Source organism: Oncorhynchus mykiss, chromosome 15 (assembly GCF_057628025.1).
Source record: "Oncorhynchus mykiss isolate SJ-2025 chromosome 15, ASM5762802v1, whole genome shotgun sequence".
Lineage (NCBI taxonomy): Eukaryota > Metazoa > Chordata > Actinopteri > Salmoniformes > Salmonidae > Oncorhynchus > Oncorhynchus mykiss.
In genome coordinates this window covers 29,728,380-29,750,102 of record NC_143036.1, presented here as the reverse complement: position 1 = coordinate 29,750,102, position 21,723 = coordinate 29,728,380, and the positions used below count along the sequence as shown (strand labels likewise).

Below are 21,723 nucleotides of genomic sequence, written 5' to 3'. Positions count from 1 at the left end.
GTTTTCGTTACGTTCATCACGTTCTTTATTTTGTAGTGTTTGCATTGATTCGTGTTTTACGTTTGTTCATTAAAACATGGATCGCAATCTACACGCTGCATTTTGGTCCGACTCTCCTTCTCATACGGAAAACCGTTACAGGATGTGCCAAATAACAGTCTAAAAACCACTTGAGGACAAATAAATCAGATCAAGTTGCATGGCCAAGAATCAGATTTGTATCTGATTTCAAAACAACCTACCAAGGTGGTTTGAAATGTCCATTGAAATATCTGATTCAATGTGCTTTTTTTGGCTATTCAGACTGCAGGAAAAGAACAGCTTCCAATCAGATATGCAAAAAAAATGCCAATGTGAACAAGGCTTTAGAACAACGAAGAACTAACTACAGCATGCAATTTGTGTTGTCCGATTGGAAGTGAACAGTTGACCGACTGATGTCAATGTGGACTGTTTTCTGTTGAGTCTCAGGGCAGTGGCGGGTATCTCTTTAGGAGGTAAAAGTGTGGTTTAATAACAGAAATACCACTAAACCAACCATCCATCAGAAAGGCTCACCAGACGACAACATCAATAAACCATCACATATAAAGATTCTCTCTGGCACTAATTTGAAGAGTTTTGAATGAGTTACCTAAAGGGTTGCAAAAGAGGGAACTTTCCCCAAATTCCCTGTTTTTCCAGAAATCCTGATTGGAGGATTCCCCAATTTGCTGCTTATTCCCTCCTGATTCCAGGAAACTTCCAATCTGGGATTTCTAGAAAACCTGGGAATTTTGGGAAAGTTTGCCAGAATTTTGCAACCCTAGTTACCTGGAAGGGCTTGGCGCTGTTGAGGTAGAGAGTTTTCCTGTGCCACAGGTTGCCCTGGTCGCCGTAGCGCACCCACAGCATGTGACCATGGCCAGGCTTGGTGGTCCTCATGTACACGGCCAGGCGGAACACATGAGACCCAAACATGTGGTAGTGGAAGCGGAACACACAGGGGTGGCGGGGGCCTGTGCCGATGCTGGGCATTCCATTACCATGGTGGAGGGTAGGCTGGAACACTGGGCTGACCAGCACAGCCGTGTCCTTAAACTCCTGGGGGGCAGAGGACTCGATGTACAGGTAGTGACCGTTGACGTTGCCCAGGGTATGGTCCTTCCAGGGGCCAGTTTGGAGGGTGGGCGTTGGTCCCTGGATGTGCGTCCAGTCAAAGATGTCACCTCCCTTGTGGCTCTGCTCCTGGGTCCAGCTACACAGTCCCTGTTCAAAGTCACAAATCAGCTCCGCGGCTGAGAGAGGAAGAGATGGAGAGGAAGACAATATTGACAGAGAGAAAGAGTTTTCCTGTTATCGTCCCACAAAATATGGTGCTATAAGAGCAAAGTGCTTAGCCAAAATGTTCCAATTTTGTTGTATGTTCTAGTATCTCACACATGTACTGTACATTCTATTTTGATTGTATGGTTGCCTCTGTCTGTCTGTGTGAGTATGACTCACAGCAGTCATCCTCGTCCGAGCCATCCCCACAGTCGTCCACCAGGTCACAAAGCTGCAGGTGCTCCACACATGCCCGGCTCCGCAAGCAGTGGAAGTGGGTGTGGCTGGGGCACTGCCCCGCCTCCACCGCTGGGGGTAACAAGCAGTTCTGGAAGCTGATGTCGTCCAGGGCGGAGACTCCATCAAACACGCCCAGGCTGAGCTTAGCCAATAAGAACTGGAAGGGCTGAGTGATTCGGCCCAGCTGCACCGTGACCCGGTTCCAGTGGTTCCCTTGGTTATAGAGGGTTTGCCACAGCACGGTGGTGTTGTCCATGCCAGCGATACGCAGGTACATTTCTGCAGCCCCCACCGAGATGCCTGAGTTATAATGCCTGGGTGTGTGGGGGTAGAGAGGGATAATTGTTTGCGTCCCAAATGGCAAACTATTCCCTCTATAGTGCACTACTTGGTCAAAAGTAGTTCACTATGTAGGGAATAGGTTGCAATTTGGGACGCACACATTACATACTACTGATACATAACAGCCATTTGACCAGGCTGGTTTGCAACCCATCAGAGTTTTCTGTTGAAGTGTACTTCATTTCTTGAGACGAGGTAATGATTTGTCCAGGAATGATAATGTAACATGCCGGACATTAAACGCGAACATTTCTGCTTGCTCTGGAGAAAATGAAATTGATAAACCCTCGAACTGCAATTTTCTGACAAATGTAGCATTCCAATCATCCAAAGGAAATATACAATCTGTCTTCTGACAGGGATGTTAAACAGCCATAAAAGTGTCATAATGTGACCGATTCAGATGCACGTCTCACTACTGACTGAAGCTACAAAATGGGATATGCTCATAGAGCAAAAAGAGAGGGAGAGAGAGGCAGAGCTAGTGAAATACTGCACTTGAACATCTATAACTCAAATTGGCAGTCTAAAACAGCAGAGCTTTAGATAGGCATGTGATATATCTACAGACCAATGAGTTCGGGAGAAATTCAGCGTTATCTCAATTCATGCCTATTCTGTTGAGAGAGACAGCGGTAAATATTTTGTATGTAGCACAGTGTCACGGTGCCCCATAGAGAAAGTGAGCCACTGTACTGAGATAATCAAAAGCTATACCCTGAGGCACCCCAGTGTGGAAATAACATCAGACCCATTACTGAACCATGAGGAATGGAATCTTCTAATGCCGTTTGTAAGATAACAGGGTCATTATCCTCACCAGAAGGTCATGGTGCACCCAGAGGCTGACTGTCGGTACTGGGGGCCCCGGAGAAAAGCCTTCTGGGAAATACTGCTACTGTTCTTCAAGACAAACATAAAGTGGCCTGCAATGAGAAGGGAAAGCAGAGGAGAACTTTACAACAGCATAAAAAACTGAAAATAGCAGAGCTGAGAGAAATGGACGGAGAGAAGGAAGGAGGGGGGAGAGAGGGAGGGAGGAAGGAGACATCCCATATAAAAAATAAACATGAGGAAGAAGCTATAAACGTACAACAATTAACCTGACTATCCTGATTGCAAAAAAATATATATTTGAAAATGCAGAGGAAGAAGAGCACATTAAGTTTGGGAGTGGGTGAAATATTGCGCAGAGGTGTGTGGTTTTTAATACCAGGCGGGAGAGATGTCGATTTCCCCTCTATTATTCAGATGGCTGAGAAAGCGTTTCTCTCTCTCCAGACGCCGCTGCTCTCTCTGGCTCTGTACTTACAAAATTACCAGCCGGGGCATTTTCTGAAGAAGTGATTGATTTAATCTGTGAGTAATATTATTTTATTCTGCCTCTTATTTCCAAACCGACAGCGTCGAGCCGACACCACACAGCCTCTTATCAGGCAATCACACCTCTGTGCTTATTCCATTAGCTCGCTCTGTGGGGGGTGGGGGAGATAACTATTTTCAGACCACAGTGTTGCCTAGCTCTGGTTCATGGTGTTAGGTGCGATTTTCTGACACTGATGCTGTTAGGAAGAAGCACGTAACACCCTGGACCAGAGCTAGCGTTACTGTGCTGTTTGGAGTGTTGTGTGGTGTTGTGTTGACAGTGACACCTTCCTCCTACCCTGGCTGCTGTTGGTGGAGTGGTCCAGAGGAGGGATCTGGCCCTGGTGGTCCAGTGGTACGGTCATTGCTGAGCCCCTGACCCAGTCGAAACCATCCCCCTGGGCAAAGCCATACTCATGCCAGCCACAAGAGTCACTCTCAAAGTCACAGAAGGAGCCTGGGTGAAGAGAGAGCATAAGTAAGTACGTGTATTTCAAGCTTGCTTGTGTTCTTCTCTGGGATTTCTGTGTACTTTTTAAACTGTAGTAATGTTTTACCGCAAAATAAATCAAATCAACAAGACAATGGATTCAATGGCATCGAGCAGAAGGAGGGTCAATGCTTTCCTACATTGAAATGCAATAGGATTGGAACTGACCCCCATTCTGACCTCCGGACTACGTTTGACTAATTCATAGCTTCAACTACATTGGACAATGAAGAAGTACTCTTACATCAAACTTCAACAACCTGAAGGATCAAACGTGATCATTTCTGATATAGCCTACAACTGTAGCAAAAAAAATGATGAAACTACAAAAAGACAGAAGCTTGAGCACAGCACCTGGGATACGCCCAGGGTTGTTTATGGGATTTGGAGTTTGGTGTGTTTGTTACTTGGCATTTTTGGCAACAGGGTTCTTACGGCAGCTGGCTTCATCCTCCCCGCCAGGACAATGTGGGGTGAAGTCACACACCTTGCCCTCATCAATACACTCCCCACTGGCACAGGTAAAGGAGGAGGGGGGGCACAGAAGGACTGGGGACAGAGGAACACTGCTATCTGGGGCTGGGAATGAAAGCAGATAAAGAACATAGAAAGGAAGGAATATACATATCACATGGCAAGACAATGCTATTACTGGTAGCAGTAAACAATGTGGACTAGGGACAGTGTAGAGGCCTTTCAGACAGTGTCCTAAATGGCATTGTATCCCCTATATAGTGCACTACTATAGGCCCTGGTCAAAAGTAGTGCACTACAGTGACTTCAGAAAGTATTCACACCCCTTGACGTTTTCACATTTTGTTGTGTTACAAAGTTTTAAATTTATTTATTTGTATTTTTTTGTCAACGATCTTCACAAAATACTCTGTAGAGTTTGAGGGCACTATGGTGTTGAACACTGAGCTGTAGTCAATGAATAGCATTCTCACATAGGTGTTCCTTTAGTCCAGATGGGAAAGGGCAGTGTGGAGTGCAATAGAGATTGCATCATCTGTGGATCTGTTGAGGCGGTATGCAAATTGAGTGCGTCTAGGGTTTCTGGGATAATGGTGTTGATGTGAGCCATGACCAGCCTTTCAAAGCACTTCATGGCTACAGAAGTGAGTGCTACGGGTCGGTAGTCATTTAGGCACATCGGCTGCGGAGAGCGGGATCACACAGTCTTCCGGAACAGCTGGTGCTCTCATGCATGTTACAGTGTTATTTGCCTCGAAGCGAGCATAAAAGTAGTTTAGCTCGTCTGGAAGGCTCGTGTCACATGCTCTCGGCTGTGCTTCCCTTTATAGTCTGTAATGGTTTGCAAGCCCTGCCACATCCAACGAGCATCAGAGCCGGTGTAGTACGATTCCATCTTGTATTGTCCTGTATTGATGCTTTGCCTGTTTGACGGTTCGTCGGAGGGCATAGCGGGATTTCTTATAAGCTTCCGGGTTAGATTCCCGCTCACTGAAAGCGGCAGCTCTAGCCTTTAGCTCAGTGCGGATGCTGCCTGTAATCCATGGCTTCTGGTTAGGGTATGTACTGTATGTACGGTCACTGTGGGGACGACGTCATCGATGCACTTATTGATGAAGCCAATGACTGATGTGGTGTACTTCTCAATGCCATCGGAGGAATCCCAGAACTCATTCCAGTCTGTGCTAGAAAAACAGTCCTGTAGCTTAGCATCTGCTTCATCAGACCACTTTTTTATTGATCTAGTCACTGGTGCTTTCTGCTTTAATTTTTGCTTGTAAGCAGGAATCAGGGGGATGGAATTATGGTCAGATTTGCCAAATGGAGGGCAACGGAGAGCTTTGAATGTGTCTCTGTGTGTGGAATATAGATGGTCCAGAGTTTTCTCCTCCTCTAGTTGCACATTTAATACGCTGATAGAAATTTGGTAAAACGGATTTAAGTTTCCCTGCATTAAAGTCCCCTACTAGGAGCTCCGCCTCTGGGTGAGCGTTTTCTTGTTTGTTTATGGTGGAATACAGCTCACTCTGACTGTGGTGGTATGTAAACAGCTACGTAAAACACAGATGAAAACTCTAGGTAGATAGTGTGGTCCACAGCTTATCATGAGATATTCTACCTCAGGCGAGCAATAGTTCGAGACTTCCTTAGATATCGTGCACCAACTGTTATTTACAAAAATATATAGTCCACCGCCCCTTGTCTTACCAGACGCCGCTGTTGTATCCTGCTGGTATAGCGTGTAGCCAGCCAGCTGAATGTTGATAGTGTTGTCTTTCAGCCACGACTCTCCGTGAAGCATAAGATATTACAGTTTTAATGTCCCGTTGGTAGTTAAATCTTCCGTGTAGCTCGTAGATTTTATTCTCCAAAGATTGCACGTTTGCTAGCAAAATGGAGGGAAGCGGGGGTTTATTCGATCGCCTACGAATTCTCAGAAGGTGGCCCGCCCTTTGGCCCCTTTTTCTCCACCTCTTCACGCAAATCGCGGGGATCTGGGTCTATTCCCGAGAAAGCAATATATCCTTTGCGTCGGGCTCGTCAGAGTTGTGAAAGGAAAAAATTATTCTGCTAGTCCATGGTGAATAATCACAGTCCTGATGTCTAGAAGTTCTTTCAGGTCATAAGAGACGGTAGCGGCAACATTAGGAACAAAATAAGTAAAAAAATAAGTTTCAAACAAAGCAAATAAACAAAAAACACAAAAGGTTGATGGACACATAAAACATCTACCTTCCTCTCCAGTACCATTGATACAACTGCCAAAGTGTAATTAATAACTTCACCATGCTTAAAGAAATATTCATTGTCTGCTTTTTTTTATGTTTACCATTCTACCAATAGGTGCCCTTCTTTGCAAGGCAACCTCTGTGGTATTTGTGGTTGATTCTGTGCTTGTAATTCCCTGCTCGACTGAGGGACCTTACAGATAATTGTATGTCTGGGGTACAGAGATGAGGTAGTCATTCACAAATCATGTTAAACACTATTATTGCACACCGAGTGAGTTCACGCAACTTATTATGTGACGTGTAAGCAAATGTTTAGTCCTGAACTTATTTAGGCTTGCCATAACAAAGGTGTTGATTAGTTATTGACCCAAGACATTTCAGCTTTTCATTTTTTAAATGTATCTCAATTCTTTAAAAAAACTACATAATTCCACTTTGAGATTATGGGGTATTGTGTGTAGGTCAGTGACAAAATTCATAATGTATTCCATTTTAAATTCAGGCTGTAACACAACAAAAGTCAATAAGTCAAGGGGTGTGAATACTTTCTGAAGGCACTGTATATGGGGAATAGGGTGCCGTTTTAGATACAGACCTCATAATTCAGACAGAGCTCTACGTTATGTCTTGTTCACATGCAGGCACTTACAGCCATGATATCTATCCCGTGCACGTTTTTCATAAAGCTCCACTCATGTGAAATCACTGTGCACTAAAGAAAGCTACCCTTTAATCAGTCTTCATCCTCCATAAGAGTAAGTACATTATGTTGTTATTGCAGAGAGGACTTTGATTGGACCATGAAGTGATGAGAACCAATGGGAGCGTAGAGTTATTTAGATCAATATTGAGCCGTAGAGACTCTCTCTTAATTGGACTGAAATTAAATTCTGGCTTTTATATGAGAAGTATTGGAAACACGATTAAATAAAATAGTCCAATTTTCAGATGGGTTCTGGCTGGATATTGAAAAAAAAGGCTTCTCTTCTCATTTCTTTGAGTAAGAACAGTAACTCACAAACATTGGAAAACTTTAAAAACAGAATATACCGACATGTACAGGAAGTTCATGCATAGTTCCTCTGTTGCACTTGGATACTGTGGACTATAGTGCCGCCTGTGAGTTGCATCTGTTTTAAATACAGTAGGACCATCAGGATGTGTTTAGAACAGGTAGCAGGTCTATGGTAGCCTGGCAATCCAGACCGCATGGTACAACGCAAGCTGTCCACTTTGAGTTTGATATTAGTCAGGCTACATAAAATGTACAGGAAGGTCATGCTTAGTTCCTCTGTTGTACTTGGATACTATAGACGAGTGGTTCTCAAATCTCTGCTCTGGAACCCCCAGACTATTCACAATTTGTTGTAGCCCTGATCTAGCTCACCTGATTCACCTAGTCAAGGGTTGATGATTAGTTGACAAGTTGTATCAGGTGTGCTAGCTCTGCAATAAATCAAATACATGGAGTGGCAAGGATCCCCTACAGGAGAGGTTTGAGAACTACTACTGTACTCTATAGTGACTGAGTTGTATATGTTTGAAATAAAACCATAAGGTTCTGTTTTGGAGGAGGTATCAAGTCTATGGCCTGGCCCTAGTATCTTGTGAATGAATGGGGTAAAAAATAACATGTCCCTTCCCCTTGTAGCCTTTGGTAATAAAGATGACTATCTCCTGGATCGACTCCAGCAACATGAGTTGTGACTGACAGAGAGATCCAGGCTTCCGAACCAAATGCCACCCTATTCCCTACATGGTGCACTACTTTTAGTAATGTATTAGGTAGGGAATAGGTTTGAATTTGGGATGCAGGCATAGAGAGATCCAGACTGAGGAGCCAGCAGCCAGAAAGACACCCATTCAGTTCCTCTCCAGAGCCCCAGACAAAATAACTAAGAAAATCACTGGAACAGGTCAAAAATATTAATTTGGAGTAGCGTGTTCCACACACACATGCCCACCCACTCACTCACTCACAATCATACAAAAAGACAAGACATCCAAATCCCTTTAAACACACACAAAAGTACACAAGCATCCACTGACATCTACCTATGCAAAGCGTCTTTGTGTATATATATATATATATATATATATATATGTATGTGTGTATGTGTGCATGCATGTGTGTCCCTTTGGAGATACACTGAGTGTACAACATATTAAGAACACTTGCTCTTTTCATGACAGACTGACCAGGTGAATACAGGTCAAATCTATGATCACTTATTAACCCGGATTTGTTTCAGGGGACGGGAATATTTACAATAACCTGTGTTTGTCATGTTTCATCCTGTATCCATGGTTTCCGTTTAATCGTGGGGTATTATTGATGGTTCTAAGCCCATTATTTGTGACAAAGCACTGTATCAGTATTTATAACCATTGTGGGGAAATACATCACTGCTGCAAATTTGCAGCTGAACTGGAGGTGATATGAATAATAACAGACATTGCGCATAAAGAAGCCAATGTAACTGAACAAAATGGCACGTGGTTAGATATAAAAGACGTGAGCTATATATCCAAAGAGGCTTTTCTTGGCTAAAAACACAATCATTTGTTTGTAATCTGCTGTGTATTCCTATTAGGCGAAACTGTTATATGGAGTGCATTCGGAAAGTATTCATACCCCTAGACTTTTTCCACATTTTGTTACGTTACAGCCTTAGGCTCAAATGTATTAAATTGTTTTTTCCCCCCTCATCAATCTACACACAATACCTCATAATGACAAAGCAAAAACTGGTTTTTAGGAATACAGGTCGCAGTGGTGGGTAGTATATGGGTCTTTGGTGACAAAATGGATGGCACTGTGATAGACTGCATCCAATTTGCTGAGTAGAGTGTTAGAGGCTATTTTGAAAATGACATCACCGAAGTCAAGGATCAGTAGGATAGTCAGTTTTACGAGGGTATGTTTGGCAGCATTAGTGAAAGAGGCTTTGTTGCGAAATAGGAAGACGATTCTAGATTTAATTTTGGATTGGAGATGCTTAATATGTGTCTGGAAGGAGAGTTTACAGTCTAGCCAGACACCTAGGTATTATAGCTGTCAACATATTCTAAGTCAGAACTGTCCAGAGTAGTGATGCTAGTCGGGCGGGCGGGTGCGGATAGCGATCGGTTGAAGAGCATGCATTTCATTTTACTAGCATTTAAGAGCAGTTGGAGGCCACGAAAGGAGTGTTGTATGGCATTGAAGCTCGTTTAGAGGTTTGTTAACACAGTGTCCAAAGAAGGGCCAGAGGTATACAGAAGGGTGTCGTCTGCGTAGAGGTGTATCAAATAATCACCCGCAGAAAGAGCGACATCATTGATATCTACAGAGAAAAGAGTCGGCCCGAGAATTTAACCTTGTGGCACCCCCATAGAGACTGCCAGAGGTCCGGACAACAGGCCCTCCGATTTGACACACTGAACTCGGTAGTTGGTGAACCAGGCGAGGCAGTCATTAGAGAAACCAAGGCTGTTGAGTCTGCCGATGAGGATGTGGTGATTGACAGAGTCGAAAGCCTTGGCCAGGTCGATGAAGACGGCTGCACAGTACTGTCTTTTATCGATCAGAGGTTATGATGTCGTTTTGGACCTTGAGCATGGCTGAGGTGCACCCGTGACCAGCTTGGAAACCGGATTGCATAACGGAGAAGGTACGGTGGGATTCGAAATGGTTGGTAATCTGTTTGTTCACTTGGCTTTCGAAGACAAGCAGGGCAGGATGGATATAGATCTGTAACAGTTTGGAGAGGGGAATGACCGTGGCCGCTTTCCAATCTTTAGGAATCTCAGACGATACAAAAGAGAGGTTGAACAGACTAATAATAGAGGTTGCAACAATGGCAGCAGATAATTTTAGGAAGGTCCAGATGGTCTAGCCCAGCTGATTTGTAGAGATCCAGAATTTACAGCTCTATCAGAACATCAGCCGTCTGGATTTGGGTGAAGGAGAAGATGGGGGGGGGGGGGGGCGCTTGGGCCAGTTGTTGCGGGGGTTGCAGAGCTGTTGGCCGAGGTTGGGGTAGCCAGGTGGAAAGCATGGCCAGCCGTAGAGAAATGCTTATTGAAATTGTCGATTATCATGGTTTTATTGGTGGTGACAGTGTTTCCTAGCCTCAGTGCAGTGGGCAGCTGGGAGGAGGTGCTCTTATTCTCCATGGACTTTACATTATCCCAAAACTTTAGTGCTGCAGGATGCAAATTTCTGTTTGAAAAAGCTAGCCTTTGCTTTCCTAACTGCCTGTGTATATTGGTTCCTGACTTCCCTGAAACGTTGCATATCACAGGGACTATTCGATGCTAGTGCAGTACACCACAGGATGTTTTTGTGCTGGTCAAGGGCAGTAAAGTCTGGAGTGAACCAAGGACTATATCTGTTCTTAGTTCTATATTTTTTGAAAGGGGCATGCTTATTTAAGATGGTGAGGAAAGCACTTTCAAAGAACAACCAGGCGTCCTCTACTGACGGGATGAGGTCAATATTCTTCCAGGATACACAGGTCAGGTTGATTAGAAAGGCCTGCTCGCAGAAGTGTTTTAGGGAGCGTTTGACAGTGATGAGGGGTGGTGGTTTGACCGCGGACCCATAACGGACGCAGGCAATGAGGAAGTGATCGCTGAGATCCTGGTTGAAAACAGCAGAGGTGTTATTAGAGTGCAAGTTAGGAGGATATCTATGAGGGTGCCCATGTTAACGGATGTGGGGTTGTACCTGGTAGGTTCCTTGATCATTTGTGTGAGATTGAGGGCATCTACTTTATATTGTAGGATGGCAGGGGTGTTAATAAGCATATCCCAATTTAGGTCACCTAACAGTACGATCTCTGACGATAGATGGGGCAATCAATTCACATATGGTGTCCAATGTCCAATGCACAGCTGGGAGCTGAAGGGGGTCTATAACAAGTGGCAACAGTGAGGGACTTATTTCTGGAGAGATGGATTTTTAAAAGTAGAAACTCGAACTGTTTGGGCATAGACCTGGATAGTATGACAGACCTCTGCATGCTCTCTCTACAGTAGATAAACCTATGCATTGAGTGACGATGAGAGAGGTTGTATCTCTGGAGGTTCCAGTTAAGCTAGGTGCGGTCTCCGTATGTGTTGGGGGTGGGACAAAGGCGCTATCTGAGGCATGTTGAGCAGGACTAGGGGCTAAACAGTACACAAGGCATATTGACATTAGAGAGGCATAAAGGTGTTGATTGGGAGAGCTAAAACAACAATGGGTAAGACAACAACAGGTAAACAGCTAAGACAACAACAATGGGCAAATGGCGATAAATGGGCAGAGAGGGTCAGTTAGCTACACACAGGGCCTGACCACTAGCAGTGGCTAACAATTACTAAATAGCTAGTAGCTAATTAGCTGGCTAGCTACTGATGGCTAGCCTCTGATGGAGGCTCCAGTTAAAGGTCTAACAAATAGCAGATCCATACCACATTGGGTGAGGTGGGTTGCAGGAAGGTATATTTAATCCGAAAATGGAGAACAGAGACTGAAATATATTGAAATGTATACAAAAAAACTAAACAAAACTCAATATTTACACGGGACAAAAACAAATAGGTCTTACTGCTACGCCATCTTGGATCCATCCCCACAGCAATGATGCCGCCACCACCATGCTTCACCGTAGGGATGGTGCCAAGTTTCTTCCAGACATGACGCTTGGCATTCAGGCCAAAGGGTTCAATCTTGGTTTCATGTGCCTTTTACTGAGGAGTGGCTTCTGTCTGGCGACTCTACCATAAAGGGCTGATTGGTGGAGTGCTGCAGAGATGGTTGACCTTCTGGAAGGTTATCCCATCTCCACAGAGGAACTCTGGAGCTCTGTCAAAATGACCATCAGGTTCTTGGTCACCTCCGTGACCAAGGCCCTTCTCCCCCGAATGCTCAGTTTGGACAGGTGGCCAGCTTTAGGAAGAGTCTTGGTGGTTCCAAACTTCTTCCATTTAAGAATGATGGAGGCCACTGTGTTCTTGGGAACCTTCAATGTTGCAGAAATGTGTGAGAGAGCTTCAGCGATAAGTTGCTTCTTAAAGTGCATGCTGTCCCTACCATCAATGTGGTTTCTAAAGCATCTTAAACAGCCAGCAGCACCAGCAGAGACCGAGAGAATGTAAGTGAACCAGTAGCTAAGTGAAAGAGCTAACTTGCTACCTCAATTCTAACGTTAGCTAGCTATAGCACATTTAGCTCACGTCTTCCATCTAAATAACACTAATAAAACTAATCAAATGTAAACATGTCTGCCAGCTGTTGGTGGCTAACTGCTGATTCTGTCATACTATAGATAGTGCAAGCCTATGGGAAAGAGTAGTTTTGGCCGCGACGGAGGTCACTGTTAGTTTATAGTTTTCATGGTGTTTATGGGGGTTGTGGGTTGCGGTAATATGGTCATTCTGTGGTTCCAGAAGAGTTTTTCTATACAGCCTGCTGAGTGTGGGATACACTAAAATATGACGCTTTGGCCATGGATCCAATCGCAGAACTGGTGGCATTTCGGGGAAGCCCCAGAGCCATGCTGTCTTCGTATTGTCGATTATGATCAATGGGAAAGTCAATTTTTGTTGTCAATTTTGACAATGTTGTCAAAGTTGCTTCTTGCTGAAGAGGCAGCTTCTAACGTTAGCTTGCTATAGCTAGCTATTGTAAACCAGGTCAACTAATGGGTTAATAGTCCGGGAAATGTGAGAGAAACAACCCAACTAGATTATCTGCCAATCAGAAATGCGCAAATCCTTTAGGTCTAGTCTTTAATTGTGAGTTCAATCATAACCATCTCTTCAGAGAAACGCCGATAATTGATGGTCCATACATCTTGAGAAGCGGTTGAATGCATTTGTGGACCATTTAATTGGTCATTTTTTTTATGGTTTGAGTCTTCAAGAGGACATTTTTTACTTTCAGAACTACAACTTTTTCTAAAATAAACTAGCCGGCATTAGTACCATGTTAAAATTGTATATCCTGGTCTCTGGTCTGATCTTTTAATGCTAATCTCATTACTGCTCTTCCCGAACCTAGTCCTTTGGTCAGTTTCATTGTTAGCATATTCCATGCTAAGCACATGCTACACTATCCTCTTCCTCCGTTACTGAATAAATTTGCGGCTATTTCTTTCTAGCTGGAAAAATATGCGAGCTAGATTTTGTTTGTGTACTGCCATATGTCGATAACATAGCTAGCTAAATGTGTCATGTACAAGCTAGTTAATATCCTAAATCCTAATCCTAATAGCCGCAAGCTAAAACCCGGGAGACAGGGAAGAGAGAATTCACTTTGTGTTTCATCTCCTGCTGGCTTGCTAATGTTCACTCAAATACGCATTTCCAAATGTAATTGATGAAATAAGATATTTATTCTAAAAAAGATTGCAATTGTGTCAATATATTGTGAATATTGTCAAAGAAATCCTCACAGTCGTTTTCCATACAAAAATGTGAAGTGCCACTTACAGTTTACCATGTACAGTAGACTACAGGCAATATGTTCCTCCACCATGTACAGTAGACTACAGACAATATGTTCCTCCACCATGTACAGTAGACTACAGGCAATATGTTCCTCCACCATGTACAGTAGACTACAGACAATATGTTCCTCCACCATGTACAGTAGACTACAGACAATATGTTCCTCCACCATGTACAGTAGACTACAGACAATATGTTCCTCCACCATGTACAGTAGACTACAGACAATATGTTCCTCCACCATGTACAGTAGACTACAGACAATATGTTCCTCCACCATGTACAGTAGACTACAGACAATATGTTCCTCCACCATGTACAGTAGACTACAGACAATATGTTCCTCCACCATGTACAGTAGACTACAGACAATATGTTCCTCCACCATGTACAGTAGACTACAGACAATATGTTCCTCCACCATGTACAGTAGACTACAGACAATATGTTCCTCCACCATGTACAGTAGACTACAGACAGACAATATGTTCCTCCACCATGTACAGTAGACTACAGGCAATATGTTCCTCCACCATGTACAGTAGACTACAGACAATATGTTCCTCCACCATGTACAGTAGACTACAGACAATATGTTCCTCCACCATGTACAGTAGACTACAGACAATATGTTCCTCCACCATGTACAGTAGACTACAGACAATATGTTCCTCCACCATGTACAGTAGACTACAGACAATATGTTCCTCCACCATGTACAGTAGGCTACAGACAATATGTTCCTCCACCATGTACAGTAGACTACAGGCAATATGTTCCTCCACCATGTACAGTAGACTACAGGCAATATGTTCCTCCACCATGTACAGTAGACTACAGACAATATGTTCCTCCACCATGTACAGTAGACTACAGGCAATATGTTCCTCCACCATGTACAGTAGACTACAGGCAATATGTTCCTCCACCATGTACAGTAGGCTACAGACAATATGTTCCTCCACCATGTACAGTAGACTACAGACAATATGTTCCTCCACCATGTACAGTAGACTACAGACAATATGTTCCTCCACCATGTACAGTAGACTACAGACAATATGTTCCTCCACCATGTACAGTAGGCTACAGGCAATATGGTGCTACAGATGCAGGATCTTAATTTAGCCAGTTTGCTACAGGAGGGAAATTATCCTGCAGCAACAGAAAATATGAATTATTATGTGGATTAAAATTAAATGGACAAGTCAGAAATTTCAAAGTGGAAATTACAAACTTCAGAATCCTTTTTAATCCTGAAATATACTACAAACGGTACATTTCCTACAACTGGGTAATTAAACGAATGAATGATGTGTTTATAGCTCATAGAGACATGTCAACATCTCATGTGCTATGGATCAAAGTCAAGCTACTAAACTATAGCCTACTTTTCACAAGTGTTGGTATAACACAGGTTCTTCTGCTCTGTTCAAGGGTGTTTAATTAAAACATGATGAAATTATTCATTAGCAGTAAAGTTTAGTAGGAGTCGAAATGACCAACCAGACACCTGAGAGAAAATAACACGGACACTAAGATGAAGTCACTAGGGTCGGGATCTTGGACCCGCCCCGGCGTTAGCAGATTGTGTGTGTTTTTACGTCTTTGCCATTACGGTTGACCAGGACAATTCCCAGGCTTGATGAGTCATAGCACAGTCACACAGTTAAAAGTGGCACCACAGGAGCAAGAAGACAGATGGAGGCAGAGAGATTGCATGCCTGGGATGTCACTGACCTACCCCCTCCACTTAGACACGCTAAACTAGGCCCGGTGCTAGAGGCTAGTAGCCGGCCCTGTGGTGGGCAGACTAAGGGAACCACGCCTCAAAGCACCGCTTTAGGAGTGTTACGTTAAACGACAATACAGACTCTCTCTCTACACACATCAAACCATGAGAGAGGACTTTAAGGCCCAAAGGCACCCGGCGGATGGTAAAATAGGAAAATCGATGGAGAACCTATGACCTCCATTTGTTTTATAGACACAGAGAAAAGGTACGTAATGCTATCGGGTGAATTATGTTGGTCGTAAACCGCACCGTAAAGATGCTATAGTGTACTTGGTGCTGAGAAATATTGCTGTAGTATCATGTGAAAAGAAAAAGCCCAAAACATTGGCTTGTGGGTACAGATTTGAGTTCCATTGTCAATGCACACAGACAAATCCAAGGTCGGTAGGCTACTACTAAAGATGATATGCCAAGGCTGAGTGTCACACTCAGGAATTGAACATCTGTGTACAATGTGTACTGTTGAAGGAGGTAACTCAATTGAGACATACAGTGGCTTGCAAAAGTATTCACCCCCGCTTGGCATTTTTCCTATTTTGTTGCCTTACAAACTGGAATTAAAATATATTTTTTGGGGTGTTTGTATCATTTGATGTACACAACATACCACTTTGAAGATGCAAAATAGTTTTTATTGTGAAACAAACAAGAAATAATAAAAAAAACTGAAAACTTGGGCGTGCATATCTATTCACCCCCACCCAAAGTCAATACTTTGTAGAGCCACCCTTTGCAGTAATTACAGCTGCAAGTCTCTTGGGGTCTGTCTCTATAAGCGTGGCACATCTAGCCTCTGGGAGTTTTGCCCATTTTTCAAGGCAAAACTGCTCCAGCTCCTTCAAGTTGGATGGGTTCCGCTAGTATACAGCAATCTTTAAATCATACCACAGATTCTCAACTGGATTGAGGTCTGGGCTTTGACTAGGCCATTCCAAGACATTTAAATGTTTCCCCTTAAACCACTCAAGTGTTGCTTTAGTAGTATGCTTAGGGTCATTGTCCTGCTGGAAGGTGAACCTCCATCTCAGTCTCAAATCTCTGGAAGACAAACAGGTTTCCCTCAAGAATTTCCCTGTAATTAGCACCATCCATCATTCCTTCAATTCTGACCAGTTTCCCAGTCCCTGCCGATGAAAAACATTGGGGATGTAGTTCTCCGGGTGATGAGAGGTATTGGGTTTGCGCCAGACATAGCGTTTTCCTTGAAAGCCAAAAGCTCAAATTTAGTCTCATCTGACCAGAGTACCTTCTTCCATATGTTTGGGGAGTCTCCCACATTTTTTAATTTAAGCAATGTCTTTTTTCTGGCCACTCTTCCGTAAAGCCCAGCTCTGTGGAATGTACGGCTTAAAGTACTCCAATCTCAAATGTGGAGCTTTGCAGCTACTTCAAGGTTATTTTTGGTCTCTTTGTTGCCTGTCTGATTAATGCCCTCCTTGCCTGGTCCATGAGTTTTGGTGGGCAGCCCTCTCTTGGCAGGTTTTTTGTGATGCCATATTCTTTCAATTTTTTAATAATGGATTTAATGGTGCTCCGTGGGATGTTCAAAGTTTAGGATATTATTTTATAACTCAACCCTGATCTGTACTTCTCCACAGCTTTGTCCCTGACCTGTTTGGAGAGCTTCTTGGTCTTCATGGTGGCACTTACTTTGTGTTGCCACTTGTTTAGTGGTGTTGCAGACTCTGGGGCCTTTCAAAACAGGTGTATACATACTGAGATCTTGTGACAGATCATTTGACTCAGTCATTTTTTTCATTTCACTTCACCGATTTGGACTATTTTGTGTATGTCCATTATATGAAATCCAAATAAAAATCAATTTAAATTACAGGTGGTAATGCAAGAAAATAGCAAAAATGCTAAGGGGGATGAATACTTTTGCAAGGCACTGTAGTGTAGACTCGCTGAGTTGGATTTGGAAACGCATCTGAAGACAGAATTATTAACAGCTCTAAAGAAAAGCAGATGGCACTAAAGTGAACTTGAGAAGAATGCCTCTGTTGTCATAAAACCTGCAGATAAAGGAGGCGCAATTGTCGTTATGGACAAATCCAGATGTGACCAGGAGGTCCTAAGACAACTTAATGGCTCTTGTTTCTACGAACAGATGAACGCATATCCTTCACGAGTATTCCAAACAGATCTCAGACTCTTACTCGAGGAGGGTTCGTTTAATTCAGATATCACCCCTAAAGTTGCACAGTTTCTCCTGAATGAGTGCCCCCTCAAGCCTCTTAACCATCCTGACACGCCAGTTGTCTCCGGTTTGGTAGACTCACAGAAAGGGTCTCCAGTTTTGTAGATCATCACATTAAAGAGTTTGTCCCTAAGCTGAAGTCATACATCAAGGACAGCACTCAGTTCCTTGTGTTCATCTATAGCCTCCCCTGTTGAACCCAGGAACTATATTGTGCTCCTAGGACATTAAGACCTTGTATACCACCATGACACACCAACAATGCCTGGAGACCTCAGAACACTATCTTGATACCAGACCAGTACACAACCTCCCCACAAGCTTCACCGTCAGCCTGGCTTCTTCTGTTTTGAAAAACAACTTCCCATACCTTCGACTGGCAAGGGAACAAAGATGGCTTTTATATAGTTATGCTAATCTTTTTGTTGGCAGACTAGAATAAAAAAAATGTATAGGACCCTAACATTAACTATTTTCTCCCCCATTATTGTTACTTGGAGATGTTATATCGATCATGTTTTTTTACTGTAACAAGGGAGACATTACAATGTTGGAGGTTTATAAATGATCGTTTTAGATGTCTGAAATTTACTATGAATTATAACACAGAAACGATTACCTTTTTGGACATAATGGTCGCAAAAAAAAAGTGTGTTTTATCCTGTGATCTGTATACCAAACCCACAGACTGCAACATCCTTTTACATGAAAACCACTATCACCCTACCTCTGAAGAAAAGCCTTTAGCTTTAGCAGGTGGTAACTTGTGGAAGAGATACCAAGCTAGAATGCAGTTTTAACCAATCGGCATTCAGGATTAGACCCACCCATTGTACAAGAGAGGAATAAACAACGTGTGCTGGATTAATTGGAAGATTCGCATTTTCAAAAGGGAATGGCTACAAGAAGCTGAAGTCAAATTAAAACAGAGAATCCGGGAAAGATCCCACTGGTTCAGAACAGGAGAAGGAGAAAGCCATCTCGTATATATTGCACGACCCTTACTCCCAAGACAAGTACTAAAAAGAATGTTCTATTTAAACACTGGTATATTTTACAAAGTCATGCCCTTTAAGAAAATCTACTTAAGGAGATAATAAATAGAGGTGTGAACGCTTGTCCCTCACAAGCTCGTCTCGTCCAATAGGCCTACAGGATGCCCAGCAGTGGGGGGATTTTAAGTGTGGTAATTGTATTAATTGTCAACTCAAAAGAAACATTAAAATGGTACAATCGCCCTGTCAGAGCAAGAGAACGGAAATGAGCAGTTTCACAACTTGTAAAACCAAGAATGTTGTTTAAATGATAAACTGAGTCCCTTAAGGAAAGCATCATTGAACACAGGCGCTCGATCAAAAGAGAAGATCATAAAAAAATCCAGTGGCCAGACATTTAAAAAAAGCTAATTGTTGGTATTGAGAAAATGTCCCTGGGTCCAAGAGGTGGCGTTATTAATCCATTTAGAAAGCGTAGAGAGGCGTTTTATAGATTCCATTTTCAAATATTTATTTCCTACTGGTACTGTATGAGCGAGAAATTCATTCTCAAGGATTTCCTCTAGAAAGCATATCTCTTATTTTTCCTTATTTATCATTGGTAATGTCGTGAGTGTCTGTTTACATTGTCAGGTGGTATTATTCTCAACTGACTTTATCATTGGGCGGATTCGATTATCTGAACCGAATGGAACCGGCCAAAGGCCCGTTACGTCACCAGGTGAACGCGGGGAGAGAGGAGCGCCCTTCTCGTTCCAAAAAGAATGCAATCAACTTCACCAGGTGCAAAAAAACATGCCTACACGGGCACCCGGGCAAGATTAATAGAACCCCCTTACAGAAAACAAATGTACATGTTCCATTGTTCAGTACAACATAATATCACAATCTATTGGTCAGTCTACACTAATAATAATTGGTTAGATTCATGTAAGTCATCCAACCTAACGTTTGATGTTATTTTAGTGTTTTCACATTCCATTGGTCAGTGCAACATGCACTCACAATCAATTGGTCTTTCTACAACTGTTTTAACCTATCACATGTTTTTATTAGCATATTCTTTGTGATTGGTCCCCGAGGCCACTTTGAAACGTTCAAAATCCTCATTCCTTCTTATTTCTGTAAAAACCCTAAAGAAGGATAAAATATGAAACATGTTGGTACGATTCATTGCAATAAAGCTTTTTTATTTAAATCCATTTGTTCTCCAAGTGTTGCTGATCTCCTCTACCTCTACTGAAGGAGCTCACTGAGGCGGAGATTATGGAAATCTTCCTCTAGCAGGTTTAACATGTATTTTGCTCAATGCATAAGGTAATATGATCTGATCTAATGCTGTGCAGCTCTGGGGCCTCTCACATTCACTGCTATCATTCACAAATCCATGTCCAGCTATCTCACACACACACACAGCCCTGAATTATGGTTTCACAAGGCCACATGTCTCTCTTGTCCACTCCATCATGCCAACAGCCATAAATTAAGATGGTGAGCTCACACTTTGGGGTAAATTTATTGTTTCGTGATTAAGAGGCCTCAATTTGAGGCCAGATAGGGTAGGTTTATAAGGCAAAAAACAACCAAACATTTCCACATTTGGAGTTATGACTGACAGCTCGGGCCATGTCTACCTGCCTCTTCAGAATGCCAACACACAGAACAGGATTCTGTGTGTATTGATATTTGTATTTCAACTACAGTATATCCCCCTCTTCTTGGTTTTCCTCATATGTAGCCCTATAGGGGATATACTTTACTGTGTAACGCTGATTCTGATCATTTTAACCCTTGCCATGGCCTGACATTTGTGTGTACAGTGAGGTGGTATGGAAGAAGACCTTACCAGGGACAGTCACACAACCATCACTGAAGGAGATGTCATCTATGGCCACGATCTCAGAGGGGTCACTGTCACCAGAGAGCTCCCCTAGAATGATGACCTGTAATACACAGGACAGAGGAACATCATACTGTGTGTGTGTGTGTGTGTGTGTGTGTGTGCGTGCAGTGGCATGTCCAGGGGGTGGCCACAGCCCTCCCTGAAATCTGATTGGCCACCCCAGTAGCCCCCCCACAAATTCTGAGCTCTGATAGGTCATCTCTGAATATATTGATCATTTTGACCAAGACGCTCACCGACAGCGAGACGCCTCAATCTCACTGTAGAAAGCATCCGAACGAACGAAACAGCGCCCCTGTCTTAGTATGTGACATGTCATATTATTTTGGGTCAGACATCATCAGATACATGGGTTACAGATACTAAGACAGAGGGGAGCTGTTTGCCTCGCTCTGGTGCTTTCTCTGCTGCCTCCTCTGCTGCCTCTTGCGAATTGAAGGACAATTATGAACCACGGATAGACACGAATGAGAAATCATTTATACGCTTGTTTCTTTTTGCATTGTTAAAATTGTTGGGGGGGGGCTGGCTCCCCTTGGCATCCATTAATACATGCCACTCTGTAGTCTGAATGTCATTAAACGCCCACATCAGTAGAATACTATTTGGAGTTGAAAGACAAATGGCAAAATAAGTCATCGTTTTAGTCAAAGTATGATATATTTGGGCTTGATGTGCCAAATCCGAATGTGTGTCTTTTAATGTTTCCGTGAGTTTTACGTGCCTTTTCCTATGAGATAATGTGCAAATTCTTTTCAGCCAACATTTTGTTTCAGGGCGTGGTTTTATTGAAATGTTATGCCGTCCTCAGTGCATTCAAGACAAATCGGTCATCCAACTCAGAATTCCAAGTTGGAAACTATGGCATATTTTTAGAGCTCTGCTTTTCCAACCTGCAGATCAC

The 21,723-nt window shown here is 43.0% G+C and overlaps 1 protein-coding gene across 2 annotated transcripts in view; it reads right to left on the bottom strand.

Moving 5' to 3' along the window:
• malrd1 (MAM and LDL receptor class A domain containing 1) overlaps positions 1 to 21,723 on the bottom strand; it is a 121,081-nt gene that overhangs the window by 90,774 nt on the left and 8,584 nt on the right. For both annotated transcript variants that reach the window (XR_016486640.1, XM_036944252.2), the window contains exons 5-10: positions 20,763 to 20,859; positions 4,178 to 4,321; positions 3,551 to 3,709; positions 2,708 to 2,813; positions 1,486 to 1,859; positions 814 to 1,277 (exon numbers count right to left, since the gene is read on the bottom strand). Coding sequence is in view for 1 of the 2 variants with exons in the window: in XM_036944252.2 (XP_036800147.2) it covers positions 814 to 1,277; positions 1,486 to 1,859; positions 2,708 to 2,813; positions 3,551 to 3,709; positions 4,178 to 4,321; positions 20,763 to 20,859 (1,344 nt within the window). In the remaining variant the exon portion in view is untranslated. The remainder of the gene's footprint in view (positions 1 to 813; positions 1,278 to 1,485; positions 1,860 to 2,707; positions 2,814 to 3,550; positions 3,710 to 4,177; positions 4,322 to 20,762; positions 20,860 to 21,723) is intronic.